We start from the raw sequence: 17,969 nt of genomic DNA on the forward strand, positions 1-17,969 counted from the left end.
AAAATTCCATAAGTGGTTTAAAATGTTCTTTAATGGATTGGAACAGAAAAGGAGAACCCGGAAGTCAAAATATCCCAGCATTTTATTGCCCGGCCAGTAGCATTTTAATTAATGAGCCCTGCGTATGACAGTGCTGTGAGAAGTCATTTTTATTGCGCCCTAGTTTTCTCATTAGGCGTCTATTAACATCCTGCTGACATATCCTACCTGGCAGTAAATGTGGGGCTAGAACAATCATATTTTGTCATGCAGGTATACAGAATGAAATGCTGTTGTCACTTGGATAGCAGCGCAAATGTGCAGCCTTGGTTGTTTGGCGGAGATGGCCGAGCCGAGTTCACAGAGGAAGCGGGAGGGGCGGTCTCACGTGACTCGGGTTCTAAAGGCTACCAGTTCACATGATGAGATGAGGCGCAATCAGACTGTACGCCTGTGACAGACGCTCGACTCTGTTTACTGGTCCTTTAGCACCAGCTAGACGCAGTTTAGGGACAACAAAAAGCTTCGACTACCCTCCTTCACACAGCAGACATACGTAAACGGGAGCAACTGTGGAGTCAAGTGTGGCCGTGTAGACCCACCTGCGCTAACAGCAGCAGCCGCCGCGGCTCAGCACCACTTCTCTCCCCGGGCTTGTTCGTGCTTTCCGCAAGGGTGAAAAAGTGCTTCTTGCTCTGCTTGAAAATGAAAGTGTCTCACGCTACGGCCGGACTCGTCATCTGGTTTGTGGTCCTAGGTGAGTTCGTTTTTCCCCCCTCTTGAGAAGCTACTGTTGGACCAAACGGTGTAAGCGCGAGCAACCTGCGGTAGGTAGGTTTAGTTGTCAGGTGCAAAAACTGTCGGTGCGTTACCGGCCCGGGCCGTTTAACCATTTTAGCTAAAACTAGCCAAAAAGGTTTAAGGTCTCTCCCCCCCCCCCCTCGTTCAGCTCGTTAGTGCTTGCCGTTGCCTTCGTGTGGACTATAAATTGCATTGTATTTATTGTCCATAAATGTCAAACTCATAACTTTATTAAATTATTAACAATTCAGGGAGGATAATTTACATACGACTATTTTTTAAACAGTTTTCCTCATGGCATGGTGTTCCTGTGTGCACACCTGCTTTGTTAAAAGGCTGAAAATTATAAAAACAGCCTCCTGTGGGTGATGGGACAGCTGTTAGTTACTGTAGTGATTAAAGAAGCTGTAAGTATGGATTACTGAGTTTCTAGAACATCAGCCTTTACTTGTTTCTTTGACCTCAGGTGGTTTTAAAAGGGAAAAACAAAACTTTAAGACTGTCAAGCATTTAAACAAAGCGAGTAAATTTTAGTCACTACACCTCCAGCTGGGTGGCTGAGGATGGTGTTTTATGGGTGTTATTTGCCAGCTTATCAAGCTAGAGACTTGTCCTCTTGCTCAGTTGTGCAGCAGAGCCTTCTACTTCTCTTTTATCCGGGCTACATTTACATAATGTAAATGGAATAGTGCATACCAAGGTTTTTCCTGGCTTAAAAAAAACAACAAAAAACAGGCTTTTATGGGCGTGACTGCAAACGGGAGCACAATTTTTATGCTTAATGTGGCAAAAATATTACCTTTTCTTTCATTTAACAAAGACTTATGGATTTTTCCTATTGTCAGTTAATTGGTGACTATCAAGTCTTGATGCACGCAGATCAGTCTTGGTGTGGTGTTTGTTAGTTTGTCTGTCTCCTCTCCCCCCCCCCCCCCACAAAAAAGACAAGACTGAAACCAAAAAATCTAACTTTGAGTTTTAAGTACAAAATGGCCTTCGTTTCCAATAACTGCCTGAAGTCTTTTGTAACATAAAGGTAGAATGTCTCTATAATTCAGTGCGATTACAGCTTTCTGATTAATTCTTTTTATTAGTGTAAAATTGGGTTAGTAGGTACCCAACAGCATTTTTTTTTAAGTTCCAGTTCCCCACAGAAGGTTAATCCAGCCATGAGCAATACCAATTTTTTTTGGTAATTGATAGTTTTTCTGCAAAGTTCTCTATTTGTATGAATATGTATATATGTTTGGGTTAAGAAGGAAATTTGAAGGAACTCATTAGGATGCAGAAATGATTTACTAAATGTATTTAAAGGGCTTTTATGATTGTGAGTAAAAAAACAAGGATCAGTGCTTCAGTACTGTTGGAGCCACAGCACTTCAAAGTTTCACACTGAGTCATTTGTGAAACCAAACCACAGTTGCCTGAAAAGTCTGTAGATTTAGTAATGATCCCTTTTTTTTTTTTTTTTTTTTTTTTTTAAATAAATGTTGATGAGCTGCAGATCGGCCTCATTGTTGTGTCATTTGAGAGCTTCACATGACTGCCATGCTTGCTTTGTGTTGCATACACAGGCACCTGGCTGCTGCTGACACAGGGAAACAGGCCAGCACAGTTATAGCTCGAGTTGTTGCCATCCTCACTCTGTAATATAAAACGACATTACTGACATTGCTTTAGAGTAAAACCTCACTGGGGGTTCAGTTTTGAATCTGTATTACAAAACAGGGTCAGTGTTTTATACTTTTTTTGATATGCTTCATCCTGTCTGTGCACACAGTGTCTGCAGCTCACTGGATTGCAGTGTTGTGTAAATGGTCTGCAGTGTGTTTGCAGGGTCAACAAAGGGGTGACATGGGGTTAAGTTTCAGCAAGAAAGGAGTGGGTGTGATTGACGGAGACCACCAACAGGGCTGACGCACAGTGGTCTTTATGTTCAGATCAAATGGAGGAAGGAAGAGCAGTCAGTGCACTGATGAAATGATGAATGATGAAATTTGCAATGGGATGAGGCCAAAGATAGGATAAATCTGCCCCCTAGCAAATAAATTCCTGAAATGCACAGAACCTTTTCAGTGTGGCACGATCTTTTTTTTTTTTTTTTTTTTTTTTTACCTTTTTCTGCTAACTCACCAGCATGTTTATTCTGTTGATGGCATTTCCCATTTTATTGTTCCCACATATTCTGAGAATGCCAGACAGAACTTGATAAAGTCCAACTGTTCCTCTTTGAATATATATAAAGCAGTCAAACTCAACCCAGAGCACATCAGCTTCTCTGTTGACTTAAAGGGAAGTGTGACGCAAGTGGGAGAACCCTGGTATTGCATTATTTTTAAAGGATATGATTTGTTGGATTGAATACAAGTGTTTACTGTAGATAACAATGTGTTTGAGATTTATAGCCACCATCTGACACACAGTGAAACATGTAGCAGTGGGGTAGAAGGTTCCAGAGGATGAAGGTATTAATAGCCCACGTGTGTTTTGCCAGTGTGAAAGTAGGCTGAGTTTTCTGTATAACTGGATTGGCAACATTAGGTCAGATGGGTTTTGTCTGAGTTAATGCTGAGTTAATTGTTTCAAAAATCAGGTCTCTGTAGCCACCTCAAACATCTTTTGGCAACTATTTGGGCATTTAGTTGAACTGTTAATTTTAGTAGTTAACATTGACAAGTGCATGAGTCAGATTTTGTTTGGGAAGGTTGCTAACTAAGTGACCTGGGTGTGTCTGACAGGCATAATAAGTTGTTTGAATTCTCTTAATGTTAATGTTGAAGGTAGCTGCAGACCTTTTCCTTTTCTTTTTTTTTTTTTCTTTTTTTTTCTTTTTTTTTTTTTTAGGTTCTGAAGAGATTTCACCTCTAATCTGAAAGCATCAATTATAAAAGCTGATGAGTTCTAGGTGTTTACCCTCTAGAGGTCTTAAAGCAACTGAAAGGAGTCTGCTTGCCTTCAACACAAACACGGAAAACTACAGCAACCTGGATTACTGAGAACCTACAGATAGTGCGTGCTTCATTACTTTAGCAAAGGCTACATGGGACCATCTGTTATGAAGGCAAAGGAGATAATTTAGCCCAACAGTTCATAGCAACGCACCAGACAACGGTCACTAAGGTCAACATGGCTGACAAGTGACACAGGTCATATAAATGTTGTGTGTCTTCCCTTTTTATATCATTACCCACAGATGTTTTGAATTTTCAACAGGCTGTTAATCCCATAGGTGGACTCTGATCATTATACGGCTGTCATAAAATCAGTTTATCGAGGTGCTGCTCCAAAAGGAATAGATGTTGACCAGTTGCTGTTCTAATGATTAATCTACAGTAGATTTACACTTTATGTGATTTGATTTTGTGCTAGTTATTAAAGTTTATTACCAGCCTTTAGGATTATTGTTAAGTGGACCTCGGTCACAAAAAGCCTTCTGCACGGTATTCACTGAGTGCTGTCTCTTGAAATGCTTCTGGGTTTGTGGTCATGGGCGCTTGGCTTTAGCAGTCTGCAGACCTCTAGTGGTGGTTTCTGTTAACTTTTTTGTTTGTTTTTTTGTTTTGTTTTTTTGTTTAACAAGGTAAATGTAGGCCATGCCGTCTTGTAACAGAGGCTGCGCTGTACGATTATCACTGTTAATTACCCTTTATCTAACAAGGTCAAGTTAAAGACTGAGATAAAGAATATGCACATGGTGTAAGTGTGGGTTTTAAATACATCCGTTTATTTTGGTATCATAGCAAACCTAGGGGTCAGACTCTAAACTGGATCATATCTGGAATCATATTCTGAGCTAATGAGTATATCAGTGCTTACAGTTTGACTGTGGGTTTTGTGTGTTGTAAACGACAATGCACAATTCAGCATGTAATCTAATTACTATGTAAATATCTAAAGCCACGCCTTTCTTTAAAATGGGGTTCTGGGATCTTATTGAAGCCTGCAAACATGTAGACACTGACTGTAACACCCCTGAAAGTCTCTGAAACCGAAACATTTCAGACTTGGATTTATCACTCGATGAGACCTGTTGCCACTTTTTTCTTTCTCCCTTTTTCTGCCTAAAGATGCAGTTTTAAATGGTTGAATGATTTTTATTATTCAACCATTATTAAAATAACCATTATTATTTAATTATTTTTATTACTTTTTATTACAGTTTATTACTTAGTTTTTCTTATTGTCTATCATATCCAGGTTGTATCGATGCAGTTACTCTTGAGGTGAAGGAGAGCAACACCACCTGCATTAAAGCTGATCTGTCTGCGTCATTCTCCATTATATACAACACTACCCATGCCAACGTATGTACAGATGTTTGCTCACCTACTACCGCTTCATTTCTGTGTGTCCGGTTATTTATTTGTTGTATCACTTGTTGTGTCCTCAGAGAACAGTGCAGGTCTTTCTGCCCAACTCTACCACAGTGGATACAGCAAACAGCACATGTGGCAAAGATGGCAGCTCCCCCAGGCTGGTGGCAGTATTTGGATCTGGCTACACTCTTGGGCTGAACTTCTCAACCAATGGAACCCTGTATCAGGTTTCTAGCCTGACTCTGCAGTACAACCTAAGCGACACTTCAGTCTTCCCCAATGCGACCACCTCCGGTGAGACCATGCATTGTCCTGAATCATGTGATAGATCTGAATATATTATTTTGTGGTTTTTAAAAAATTGTCAGAATTCTGTTCTGAATAGTGTAGCGTAAAGACGGGATGCTACATGTATAACTAGACATTTCAGTGTTACACATGAATTTCATTTAGGAATTTATTTGGTTGCTGATGATGAATGAAAAATCTGGAGGTTTTTTGTTGTTGTGGTTTTTTGGTTTTTTTTTCTTTTTTGGAGGGGGGGGGACATTTCAAGAAGTTTGCAAGGTGGGAAATCTTAAAAATTATGCTTATTTTCAAGTTCTTAAAATGACAATGTCCTGGATGACTGACACTTGGTTAGGTCCTTCTTCATAGTGTACAGGTCTGAGGTATCTAATTTTTATTCCTAATCAGCAATAAAAGGCTGATGCGTGACCCAGGTAGGTGGGCAACTTGGACTGCAAAGTTTGAATGTGAGAACGAAGTGACATAGGTGCTTCAAAATGACACTAAGTGCATCTACTAAAAACGTGTTTGAATGTGTGATCTTCACTGCAAAGTCAGGGTTTAGAGGGATTGTCTTTAGATGTCAGCTAGCTAACTTGTAGCTCTTCTCTTATGAGTGCCTGGATGAGCTTTTTTATAACAGTTGTGAGGACGGCCACACTGATTATTTTAAATTTGAGCGCTTTGTAACTTTTAGCAGTGCCTCGAGATTGTTTGGAAATCTGAAGGAGGACTTGGACTGAAATGTCAGTGTAAACAACAGGATGGTATTCAAGGTACTGTTGTGGTGATTTCTACCTACTCTGTTGTAGGTGTGGTCACTCTGGTGTCTGCCTCTGTTGGGATTGAAGCAAAAGTCAACACCACCTACAAATGTGCGAGCCCTACAGTTATTGCAGTCGCCACTGCAAATGTTAATTTCACTGACATGAGGCTGGAGGCATACATGCCAGGGAATGAGCTGAGTCAAAACGGTAGGTGGATGTTAAAGGTTTTTACTTTTGAGTGGTTTTAAGTTTGAACTGTTTCTTTCATGTTCACAGTGTTATTTCTCTGTTCGCAGAGACCCTATGTTTTGCAGATCAAACCAGCACAACACCTTCACCTACCACTGTCAGTACAACAGCAGTTCCAACTTCAACCCCTCCAGGAGCACCTCAGCAGGGCAATTACACTGTGAAGGACACCAATGACACCATATGTCTCCTGGCTAAAATGGGACTGCAGCTCAGTGTTTCCTACACATCTCAGAATAAGGTAAACTACAGCTTCAAGAGCAGCCATTCTCCCCAGAAACAGCAAATATTTAACCAGTTGTCAATAGAAATAAAAGAAACTTGAAACAAAGTGTATCTTGGGGGGTTTTTTTGGCCAGACTGTCCAGGATGTATTAAACCTCAATCCTAATGTGACAAACTCAACGGGATTATGTGGAGCCAGCAGTGCTACACTGGTTTTGACACAGACGCAATCTACTATTCTCACCTTCAACTTCACTCTGGTAAATTTAACCCTATTTTTGTTAATGTTACATTAGTTATTTTTTACAAAACTGCTCAGCTCTTCCTTTGGTCCACAGAACTCCACAACCAACAAGTACCATCTGAGTGGGGTAACACTGCTTGCAAATTGGTCTGACAGTGGTAAGTACCTCTTATGAACAACATGCATTTAGTTTTTGCTGTTTTTCCCTTGACGTTTTGAAGCTGAATAAAATTAACTTTCTCTACTCAGCTAACTTTTCCGTGAGTAACAACAGTCTGAACTACCTGCGCAGTACGCTGGGCTACTCCTACATGTGCAGTGCAGAGCAGACTCTGTTTGTGACACCGAGCTTTTCTCTCAACACATTCAATCTCCAAGTCCAGCCCTTTGGTGTCAAGAGTGGCCGGTTTGCTACAGGTATGAATGAATTAAACATGTTGTTCGTCTCTGACATTACACGTCATTCCTCCAAGTTTTTACCCATTTTGATTGTGAAAATTGTGCTGAACGAGATTCTCCACACTGGCTGAAGATGTGTGGAGAGTAGATGCACACTTAATAGTTGGATCAAACATTTTGAGATTGGATATCTGAAGCCTTTGTTTCCAGCAGCTGGAGCATTTGTGTAGCCTGATAGTGGTCAGCAACTGTTTATTATGACCATGAACAACCCTGCAAATTTAAAAAAAAAAAAAAAAAATACAAAAAAACCCCCCTTGAGACAAGTTTGTTTTTGTAACTTGATTCAAAAAGGTGAACTTTGCCATATTCTTTACATGCAAAAAGTTTTTGAATTGGTTTGCATTCAAAAAGAAAAATCTGATGCTGCTGGTGACAGTTGAACATATCCATAACTTGTTTCAGAATGAATAATAAGAGATGAAGATGAGATGAAATGAAGCCTTACCCTGTACTAAAATGATAAGTCTGAAATGCAGTTTACCAGACCAGCTGGAACATTCACGCGCTACATCCATATTAGCCCAGTGGTGTTAAAGGAAAAACTGTCATTCTTTTTGCACAGCTTAACCTTCTGCTCTACCTCTTGTGTGTCTATAGCTGAGGAGTGTCAGATGGACCAAAACCAGATGATTATCCCCATCATTGTTGGAGCAGCTCTGGCTGGTCTGGTGCTGATCACCCTTGTTGCCTATCTAATAGGCAAGAGGAGGAGCCATGCTGGTTACCAGGCCATCTGAGCAACCCTTCATTAGACTTGAACCATACAGGCTGATTGGTGAAGGGATGAACCAAAGGGTGTTACTCGGTGATGGATGACTCTGTGGGCATGAACCTGAGTGAATGGAAGCGCATGTGTGCGCGCGCGCGTGCGTGCGTGCATATCTGCGGAATATTTTTCACTTTTTCTGTGGATTATGATTAAACTGCTAACTTTAGATGCATCTTGACGAAACCTGAGGTGACTCAAAGTTTGAGAGAGTTTGAATTTGCTGCAGCATGTTAACCATTAATGGTCTGCTCTTGTTTCGTGTTCTAGGAGCTTGATTGTATTTGCTTGAACTGTTTGTCTTTTTAGCTGTGTAATTATTTATAAAGAATCTTCCAGTTGAAGAGGCAGAGGGAATCACATCAACTACCTAAACATGCTCACAGGTGTATTTTCTCCTTCCTGAGCATAAGATAATCCTGGCAACTCTTAGGAGAAGGCTCTGTGTGCTTGCGTGTGTTGTTTTGTTTTTTTCCCCCTCTTTTCTCCCCCGCCACCTATAGTAATATTCCTCCTCAGATGAAACTAAGCCTATCCCATCAGTGCACTGCACACTTAATGCAGCTAATCAAATGCAGTCTGATAGTTGTGGCAATAAAGTGTGGATTCCTACTTTAATGTAAATGATGTGCCCCCTGAAGCCGTACATAGACTTGGTCAACAAAATCAGAATGTATTTAATAGACTTGTTAACAGCTGCATGGCTGATTTCCATTCTTGCTTTTCACCCCCCTCCCCAAAAGAAATGTAAAAATTTAATTTCTTCTTTTTAATGGAGTACTGGTTTTGATCTTTTGTATTGGATAATAAATTCGATTCCTACTGTGGAGTGATGTGCTGCCCTTTTTACATTTTTTTTTTTAAACTCAGGTGTATGTTAAATATTCAGCTGAGAGATTTTTGCTGTATTACAGACTGGTTCATTATGATGCTGATGATTCTTTTCATTATCCACATAATTTTACTCAGAGAACATATTGAACCAACTCTAATCAGTCAACCTAGAACTAAAAACTGTTTAACTGTGTTAAAGAGACCCCTGAACACATAATTGTAAGAAGGGGGGAAAAATCCAGCCCTTTAACTTTCTATTTAATCAAACAATCACTGTATATAATCTTGATGGATTTTAATGTGAAATACAGTAGACAGGTTCTTCCAGCTATGCGTAGTGTACAACTCATCACACCTGAACATTTACTGCTAAGCATTTTCTTCGCCGTGACTCATTTTCTAGACTAAAGTGCAGAATTCCATGTTTAAACAAAAGGGAATATTTACCAAACTACACAATCATTTCATACAGCACAGACCTAAGAATATTAATCACATATTTACACTGCTGTGTGTTTGTTTCACACTCACAGTATGTACAGCAGTCACAGTGACTCAGTTTAAAAAAAAAAAAGGTGCAAACTTCTGCTGGAATGAGTGCTGAATTTAACAGGGAGAGGTCAGGATTCTTCAGCAGTGATTCGAGAGCGACAGGTCGCCCGGAGCTTAGTCAAGGTTGCCATGGAGAGACTTCCTGGTTCAGTGAAGATTTTCTAGGAAAGGCAAGAGAAACGGGGATTAAAGGATTACTAAAAGGAAAAGTAATAATAACTCTAATCTTTCATCCCGTAAAATGACTCGTGATGATTTTTCAGAGTTGTAGGGGTTTTTACCTGCATGAATGTGTGGCACTCCTCTACAAATGGTCCGTGTGTGATCTGCTTGAAGCTCTGGCAGACGTCCGGCAGTGACTGGGACTGTTGAATCAGATCCTGGTTGTGATGGATCAGAGTCAGAGCTACGCGGAACAGGATTTTCGAGCCCTCGTAGAACAAGCAATCCCAGATCCGCAGAACAGTCTGGGAAAAGCAGCAGCAAAGCACTGAATCCCAACAACAAAGTAGTGCACAACATGAAGAGTAAACCACATGTAAAAGGTTCTACTGAACAGAGCTTGGGAAGTATTAATGTAGTTTAACAGCATTTTTGCAGTAGTTTGCAGGGTCAAACAGGCCTCCTGCTCAATTAGAATCAGCTGTCTTTATTAAGTTTAGTAGATGTAATGAAGGCAAGTACAATTTTCACCTCCTTTTCAATTTACCTTAAAATATTTTTCCAGTGTTTTTAAGCTCTTTTCTTAACTTTTATTTTTAAGTATTTTTCATAGATGTTTGTAACATTGGATGAAGGAAAACTTCACATCACCCCCAAACTCTTCCTGTTATCCTGGTATCATTTCTGACACTAGAGAAAAGGAGGTGTGTTTGACTCTGCTGGCAGTTCAGCTACATTCAGACTTGCATAGTGGTTCAAAAGCTGTTTAATTACTTCTTTTGCCATTTGTGTATAATTAACTACAGAAACTACAAACAGCATTGGCTTAAAAAGGACGTCTTTTATTTATTTTTTTTTTCAAACTATTTTACCTTTACCATTTCTTCCCTGCTCTGTAATGTGTTGTGAGGTCACCTCCACACACATGTGCTCAGAGCACGTGTACAGCGGCAGTGCTCACACAGCGGCCATCTCACCACTGCTGTTTGTTCAGAGAAGTTGGTGCATGCAGATTTGACCCACCTGGACAAAGCTCACAGTAACTTTGCCATAAATTGTGGTGCTTTTACATATTTATGTATTTACAAAAACAAGCAGTTACTTGTAATAATTTTGTAGTTTCCTCAGCACTGCTGCTAAAAATGCAAATACAAATTTGACTATTTTCTGTATTTCTAGTGTCTTTTTTTAATGTAGAGAGGTGCAAAATAGTGGGGAGAATTTTTTTTTTTCCTTTCATTTTTCACATCCAACTTGTTATTTTCCACTGCCTCTGCAAGCGTTACACCCTCCTACAGCAGTTGTATCTGGGGAACAAACATAGCAGCTCACACCCTCCTGAAGGTCAACAGAGGGAGACAGAAACAATAAAGACCGCTGTATAAAGTGAGTTAGCTGCACTGGATTAAACACAAGGAATAAAACAAAAGTTGTTGTCGTTTTTATTAAAACCCACTAAAAACTGGGCTGTGATGAAGCACGAGTATTTAGTTAATAATCTGAATATTTTTGAGATATTACAACTACATGTCAATAAAAAAAGGTTTGTGGCAGTACTGATAGGAGTTGGATCATGAGTATGAAACGCTGATCGCAGACACACTCACCTCTACAGGCAAGATGTCTATGTAGAGACAGATGAACCACCGGGAGACCACTAGGGTCCACATGACGTTATGGTCCACCATGATCTGCCATACTGGCGGGATTTTTACCTTCACCAGCTCCCCTAACACCTCCTGATCTGTCTTCAGACCCAGCATGGCTGGACTGTAGTAGTCTGTAACCACAACGCAGACACACATTGTTGATATGAACAAAGCAATACAACACCTGAATGAAGAGCTTAAATGTAAATTTAATAAACCTTTCTTGTTTGACTACAAGATCCAAATGAAAAGAGTGCAACTCTGAAGCCACACACAGAGGCCACGTGATAGGATTATTCTTAGCCTACAGCACTGGTACACAAAGGACCTGCACGCATACACACCTGTCACAAGATCAGGTCTGTACTACAAAGCAGGATTTCAACTTATCCGCATAACTTCCGGGTTAACCCTGGGTTTTCTGTACTTTGAAGCTGGTTCACTTTATACTATGCTATGCTGCCAAGGTAACTTATACTGTTTCCCTGATGAGCATCAGTAAATATAGTTTCATAGGTGCAATTTTATTGCTTCAGCTTTCTTTACAGGCTTAAAAATATGTGCTGTAAAAAACGTTTTTACAGCACATATTTTACAGTCTTACTGACTAAAGCTCTTAAAGGGCACACATGTAGTACTAGATACTAAATTGAGACACACTGGTTATGTTGAACTCGCTTCATAGCACAGGGCTCAGAGTGACAGTAAGTGAACGCACAGAAACACTCACCTGGTAAAATTCTGCCGAGCAGTGCCTCCATCAGCCAGAAGGATTTCTCTTCATCTTTTGTGACGATGAGTAGATACCCAGCGATGAAGTTCATCCCCTGAAGCCAAAGACACACAGTTAGGTTTCACATGAGTCCTGTAATCCTGCCTGAGCACACTGTATCAGACAGAAGAGCTCTTTAATAAAGCATCTAGGGCACAGAGCAGTAAGTGTACACTGACTGAATGGGAATTAAGAAAAAAAAAACAACAACCACTGAGTATAATTAAAGATAAATGGATTCTATTTATGCAACAGATGTAACATCAACACACCCTTGTTTAAATTGCAAACCAAGTTGCATATGATCTGGTGAATGGAATTTGGCTTTCAAATGCTAATAATAACCACAGACAGTTGGCATAGACACATAAAGCCTCTTTCTGGACACAGAGGCAAATTACTGGTAAGTGTTGATGATAAAGTAACTTCATTAAGGATAAAAACTGATGTTTTTATTTACAGTTTACATTACTGTACATTTTAACCCCGCAGCACAACTCTTAAATGACGGACCAACGCAAAGTGGCTTTGCTGAAATCCAAACTAATATCACAGAATAATACTACTAGATTTTTTGCTTTACCTCATTACATTATTATTCCTTAAATATTATTCAAAATCCACATCAGGGTAGACTCTGTGGCGCTGAGCCGTACCTGACAGTAGCCCACAGCTGGATTGTGGTGTCCATAGGCCAGCAGCACATTGTATAGAGCTTTCTGCATACATGGGTTTGACGTCTTGCGGAAGTAGATGTTTTCTGGGAATGTTCTGTTCAAGTCTGAAAACGAGAGACCACAAGGACACCGATCACACTGTGTGCGGAGTCTTTGTATACACGCTGTAACAGATAAGGAGCAGGAAACTGAAACCATGCTTTTGCAGTGAGACTGTGTCAGTCTAAACATTAACTTGAATATTTGGACTTTGTGTCTTTTACTCTCAAAGGGGCTCGGAAAACATGGAAAAATTTCTCCATTCTGATGACCAGAAATCCAAGCATTTCTTCCAGGCACTGCTCACCACTTGGCTACAAACACCCCTAAGGTGAAACATGGAGGTGGTATTATTATAGTAAATGGAGCGGCACTCTTACAGCGCCTCTCAACTGAGAACTCAAAGTCGGGGATTGATTCACCGACTGGTAGACGATTCACTCTACCACCTGAGCCACAGTCGCTCAATGTGGTCCATTGTGTTGAGTCTGTGTTGCATGCAAATTATTTGAGTGACTTTCACACCCGTTGCTATAACAACCCCAGGCACTTTGAGGTGGTGGTACTCAATTGTAATGAAAAACCACTGAAACAGAGTAGTAGGGCTAGGCAATATATCGAGTTGTTTTTTTTAAAAAATATCGATATATTTTCATACGAGATATAAGATGTGACAATATCGTTTATATCGATATAGTAATGTTACATTATAATCATACTTGTGGAGCCGCAAGTTTGCCTCTCTTTCGTCCACTTTTGTCTCTACGCAACGTTACTCGGCCTCGCCTCTCCTTCACTGAACACAACTCCCCCTCCCCCATAGCTTCACCTGCAGGCAACGACAAGATGAACACGGCAAATCTCTATTAACGAGTTACCGCGGATCGCCCCGTGCGTGGGGCTGGACAGCGTCAACGTGTTAGCTAACCGCGCTAACGACATGCAGCCCCTGTGGGCTGCATGACCTAAAATCCTTTCATTTTCTCAAAAATCGACAGTGCGCCTTATGTATGAATTCTGGTTGTGCTTACTGACCGCGAACCGATTTTATGTGGTACACGGCGCTCAGCAATCTGTCAAAAGATGTTTTAGTACGACTTTGGTAAGCTACGGAGCTGCACCGCTTGATGGATTGTCGGAGCATTACGGCTACCGTAGTCCGGAGCCTCGCGGAGTGATACGTACTGTGCTTTAACATAATATTACCGTATTGTGTGTGTATAAGGGCCATAAATGGCACCTGTTATCGTCTTTTAGTTTACATTTTGACTGCACAATTGTGAGCTTTTTGTTATGCACAAAAACAACATTGTTTTCTTTTATTTATGGAGCATTATTATTTAATAAATGCTGATAATTTATTTTTGAGTAATTTCTTCATGTACATCTACGCTGTATGTTAATAAAAGTGCCTGTGTGACATCTGGGACACAGCTTTGACTAAGAACTCTCTTTTTGTTCTTACCTTATGGCTTTAAAAAAAAATATCGAGATATATATCGTATATCGCCATCCAGCTAAAAAATATCGAGATATGAATTTTGGGTCATATCGCCCAGCCCTACAGAGTAGAGTCGAGCTGAGTAGGTACTAGTGAAATAGAGCGTTAAGGAGTTGCTTTGTGAGTTTAGGAGAACCTGAAGGAATAAAGAACCAAAACACTGAAATCCAGGTGTGCAAAGCCTGTAGAGGTTTATTTCGTATACGTTTTTTATTTCACAAATAAATAAAGATATAAAAATGATGACAAAGACACAACAAAGCTAAATTTTACAGAGCTTTTAATTGCAAATACTTAAAGTTTGTGTGTCAAAAAGTTAATCTAATATTAATTTTGGCCAATCATAATTTAAATGGTGATAAGGGTACAGCTTATTGCTGAAGATGTGAAATATTCTGAGTGAGAAACTGAACAGGCTGACCTGTCTTGATGGTCTCCACAAGTTTGGGGTCGTGCTCGGCTCCCAGCAGGGACTGGTAGTGCCCTGGGTTCCTCTCCAACTGATCTTGAGCCCCACTGGCTGCCATCCAGATCAGAGCCCGGTGCTCATTGGGAATTCCTTTGCGTACGTAACGCTTTACTGGAATCAGAGGGGAGTATTTATGTTGAGTTCACATTTATGGACTATGTGAACTGTGTGAGTGTGTTTTGTTTTCATACTCACATTTCATATTCTTCTGCACCTTGCTTTTGCCCTTCAGTAGTTTGGACCACTTGATGGCTCGTCGGGTGAGCACAACTAGATACTCAGACATGAGCTCCTCATATGACTCATAATCAAAGTCCTCTGACCGCTCAAAGCCATACGGATCCACTCTGAGAAAAGTGGACAAAGTTACAAACTACTTCAAAGAAACAAGCTATTGAAACAGTTTTCAGGCTCGTCATCATCAAAGCTTAAAAAACAGACAAACTGGAAAAGATTTATTTAAACAGGAAGTGTACCTTTGTGTTGTGATTCTTTGAGCGTGAGCCAAGACAAGCTGAGTAGATATCAAAAAATTGCTTTGTTTTATTAATGTTGTGTTTTAGAAATACCATTTGTAATCTGGTCCTACAGTACGTGAAGAAGTTGTGGCTGTAGGTGGCTCAACCTTACGAATTAGGTAACACAATAATCTGATTAACCCAAGAGCAAAGTCGTCCCTTGAAGAAGAAATGCCCCTACTCCACCGTCACACAAGAGTCTGGATTTGCAGAAAGTACTTTACAGTGAAAAATAAACACACAAACTTTAAAATTATCTTTATGCAAAGGTTAAGTTTCTCCTCTGAGAGTGTCCTTATTGCCAAAGCAATAGCAAGCACAGACACTGGATGTATCAGTGTTGATGTTACCAATGTGTCACCTGATTTGTCGTGCTGGTTTGTGTTCACAGCTTCAGTTTGCATACAGTAAACAACTGTATGTGCAGTATGGAGTATAGATATAAACATTGGTAAATTCAAGAGCGTTTCCAATCAGTACCACCACCTGTACATCGAAACGAAGCTTATTCACTGTAAATAACAGCTCTGACAAAAATCCCTCTCATAGGGAGTTAGCAACATTTTGTAAAAAGGTGTTGATTCATGATCAGTGTGATGGCTCGAAATTTACTCTCCATTAGAGAGTAAACTCTTTATGCTGCTTCTTATTTTGTCATAAACATATATGCTTACAATGGTGCATGCTCATAGTAAACATGGAGTGAGTCTGTGAAAGCTCAGAGCCTCAGTTTAAGACATTTTTTTTCTACTCTTGGGTCTTTATGATGACAGTAAGAGTGCATATCACTTATATGGTCACATAAGGCACCTTGCTCTGGTTATGAGCAAAGAAACCCCACCCAGCCGCTATTCAAACCATCTGTTTGTAAGGAGTAGCCAATCAGACACCAGGGCAGCGCAAAAGATAAGTAAGGGTTATTTTTTACTGTAAATTATTCAGAACTACTCTTGTAGAGTCCAAATATAAAAACGTGGAGCCATTAATCAGTACGATATGTAGCTTTTGAGTAATACAGAATGAAGTAAAATCACAAATTACAGCCTCCAAATGACCACTACAGTTAAGTCAAAGCTAACAAAGCCCTGTAGAAGAGTGTTAACAAAGCATTAACATTATGAAGGTGGCATTTATTATAGGTCTGCATTAGTTTGGGTGAATTCAGTAAAGTGGCAGTTATTCAGTGGAGTAAACATCAAGTAATTGTAATTGAATCCAAAGCTTTTTACACACGTACAATACTCTGTAATACTACAGTACTCACAGTAGACACTTTTTTATATATGTGAACATGGTGGGGAAAATACTAAATAAAAATACTAAATACAGTCAACATCAGGATTAGCGGCCTGAAAACAAAATCTTTGTGATGCTAACACTGACTAATAACCTGACTCCTGTTTATAGACGTTAGCTTTAGTCAGGTTTAAGCTACTATTACAGTAACGGTCAGAAATACTTAACAGCTCAAATAAACAATAAAGTGATATCTGCTTCGTGATTTACGAAACTCAACTAACTTTGAGAGCAGAAAAATAATAACATGTCGTATTTATTTATTTATTTGTTTGTTTGTTTTAAGCTTTCTGTGATTATTAACCATTTTTCAACGTTACCTGTCCACCCTGTCTTTAGCTCCACGGTCGGCGGCGGAGCGGCTCCCGTTGCTCGGCTTGATCTTCTCCATTACCGCCTCTTGTCCTGCTCCGGTGATATCCCTTGTATGTATCCGCCGTGTTGTTTGCTCCAAAGAAAAAAAGCTCACAGTAAACAAGAAAATCAAAGTTAGGGTAAGTTAGCCCCAAGCCTGACTTTTTTTCCCCATGTGTGCGAGCGGTGGGAAACCTGCTGAGACACAGCTGCTTTTCCCCGGAATTGGGGAGAGACTCATTCTTGTTTTCCGCGGTAACTAACAAGTTGTTTTGCCTCGTCCCATCCGTCAGACCGTGTTTGGTAAAAAAGTAGAGTTTTTCTCGAGTTTTATCGCCATCCACATGCACCTGTTGCTGCGGGTCCCAGGCGCGATAGAGTGTAGCTAACAAGCAAACACTGCGGTTTCCCTTTTTTCTATCCCCGCTCTAAAAGCCACTCGGGTGCTCGGTAACTTCCACTCCCGTTGTCATGGAGGATCTCGTACATGTGACGTATGTCCCGGGACACGCGCTTCAATCAATCCGTAATGCTGCTTTCGAGGGATTCCGTAACATCCCGTTTCAAAGCTCTCACGGGACGAACTATCAGCTATGTTGCATTCAGGAGGCTTTGGGGGAATAAGATGCAGAGCTGTAGAGAAGTAGAAAAAGAAAAGGAGAAGATGTAAGCATTGTTCTAAGGTTTGAAATAAATCAGGTTAGGCTTTGCTCATCAGGTATAGAAACACACAATAATAACTGCTTTAAAAGTAAAACACTCTTTCTTCTGTAAAGTTAAAAATGCTACTATTTTTCCACTATACGCCCTACATTTTTGCTTATAAAAAACGTATAAGCAAATTAAAACTTACTTATAAAAAAATAATAAGCCAACCACTGTTTGAACTCTTGCACTGGAACAAGTGTGTCTTAAAAGTACCAATGTGTCCTACTGCAAGTAAAAGCATCATGAATTGTAAGTAGCTCTCCCTGCAAGGCCACGTCACACAGGTGAACGTAGCCACGTGTTGGGCCGCTCTGTCGTACAAAATATGCCTGAAATTAAAT

General features: G+C 40.2%; 2 protein-coding genes across 2 annotated transcripts; one reads left to right on the forward strand and one right to left on the reverse strand.

Moving 5' to 3' along the window:
• The first annotated feature begins 388 nt into the window (after positions 1–388).
• On the forward strand, positions 389–8,924 carry lamp1a (lysosomal associated membrane protein 1a). The gene is made up of 9 exons (XM_063474094.1): positions 389–736; positions 4,978–5,084; positions 5,171–5,390; positions 6,197–6,358; positions 6,448–6,641; positions 6,760–6,885; positions 6,964–7,027; positions 7,119–7,286; positions 7,929–8,924. The coding sequence occupies exons 1-9, from the start codon at positions 685–687 to the stop codon at positions 8,066–8,068; spliced, it is 1,233 nt and encodes a 410-aa protein (XP_063330164.1). The 5' UTR covers positions 389–684; the 3' UTR covers positions 8,069–8,924.
• A 287-nt stretch (positions 8,925–9,211) lies between these two features.
• grtp1a (growth hormone regulated TBC protein 1a) lies at positions 9,212–17,422 on the reverse strand. The gene is made up of 8 exons (XM_063474106.1): positions 16,887–17,422; positions 14,948–15,099; positions 14,705–14,863; positions 12,723–12,847; positions 12,025–12,121; positions 11,253–11,425; positions 9,765–9,950; positions 9,212–9,644 (listed from the first exon to the last, which is right to left on the reverse strand). Exons 1-8 carry the CDS (start codon positions 16,955–16,957, stop codon positions 9,552–9,554), a joined length of 1,056 nt encoding a protein of 351 aa, XP_063330176.1. The 5' UTR covers positions 16,958–17,422; the 3' UTR covers positions 9,212–9,551.
• Positions 17,423–17,969: the final 547 nt, after the last annotated feature.

This window comes from Pelmatolapia mariae, linkage group LG1, assembly GCF_036321145.2.
Source record: "Pelmatolapia mariae isolate MD_Pm_ZW linkage group LG1, Pm_UMD_F_2, whole genome shotgun sequence".
NCBI classification, from domain to species: domain Eukaryota; kingdom Metazoa; phylum Chordata; class Actinopteri; order Cichliformes; family Cichlidae; genus Pelmatolapia; species Pelmatolapia mariae.

Excerpts from the sequence above, each read along its gene's own strand:
- lamp1a (XM_063474094.1), top strand. The coding sequence starts at position 685 with ATGAAAGTGTCTCACGCTACGGCCGGACTCGTCATCTGGTTTGTGGTC. Across the intron at positions 737-4,977 it reads CATCTGGTTTGTGGTCCTAG|GTTGTATCGATGCAGTTACT; the intron begins GTGAGTTCGTTT and ends TATCATATCCAG. Across the intron at positions 7,028-7,118 it reads TGCAAATTGGTCTGACAGTG|CTAACTTTTCCGTGAGTAAC; the intron begins GTAAGTACCTCT and ends TTCTCTACTCAG.
- grtp1a (XM_063474106.1), bottom strand. The coding sequence starts at position 16,957 with ATGGAGAAGATCAAGCCGAGCAACGGGAGCCGCTCCGCCGCCGACCGT. Across the intron at positions 15,100-16,886 it reads GCTAAAGACAGGGTGGACAG|AGTGGATCCGTATGGCTTTG; the intron begins GTAACGTTGAAA and ends CACTTTTCTCAG. Across the intron at positions 12,848-14,704 it reads TGTGGAGACCATCAAGACAG|ACTTGAACAGAACATTCCCA; the intron begins GTCAGCCTGTTC and ends TCTCGTTTTCAG.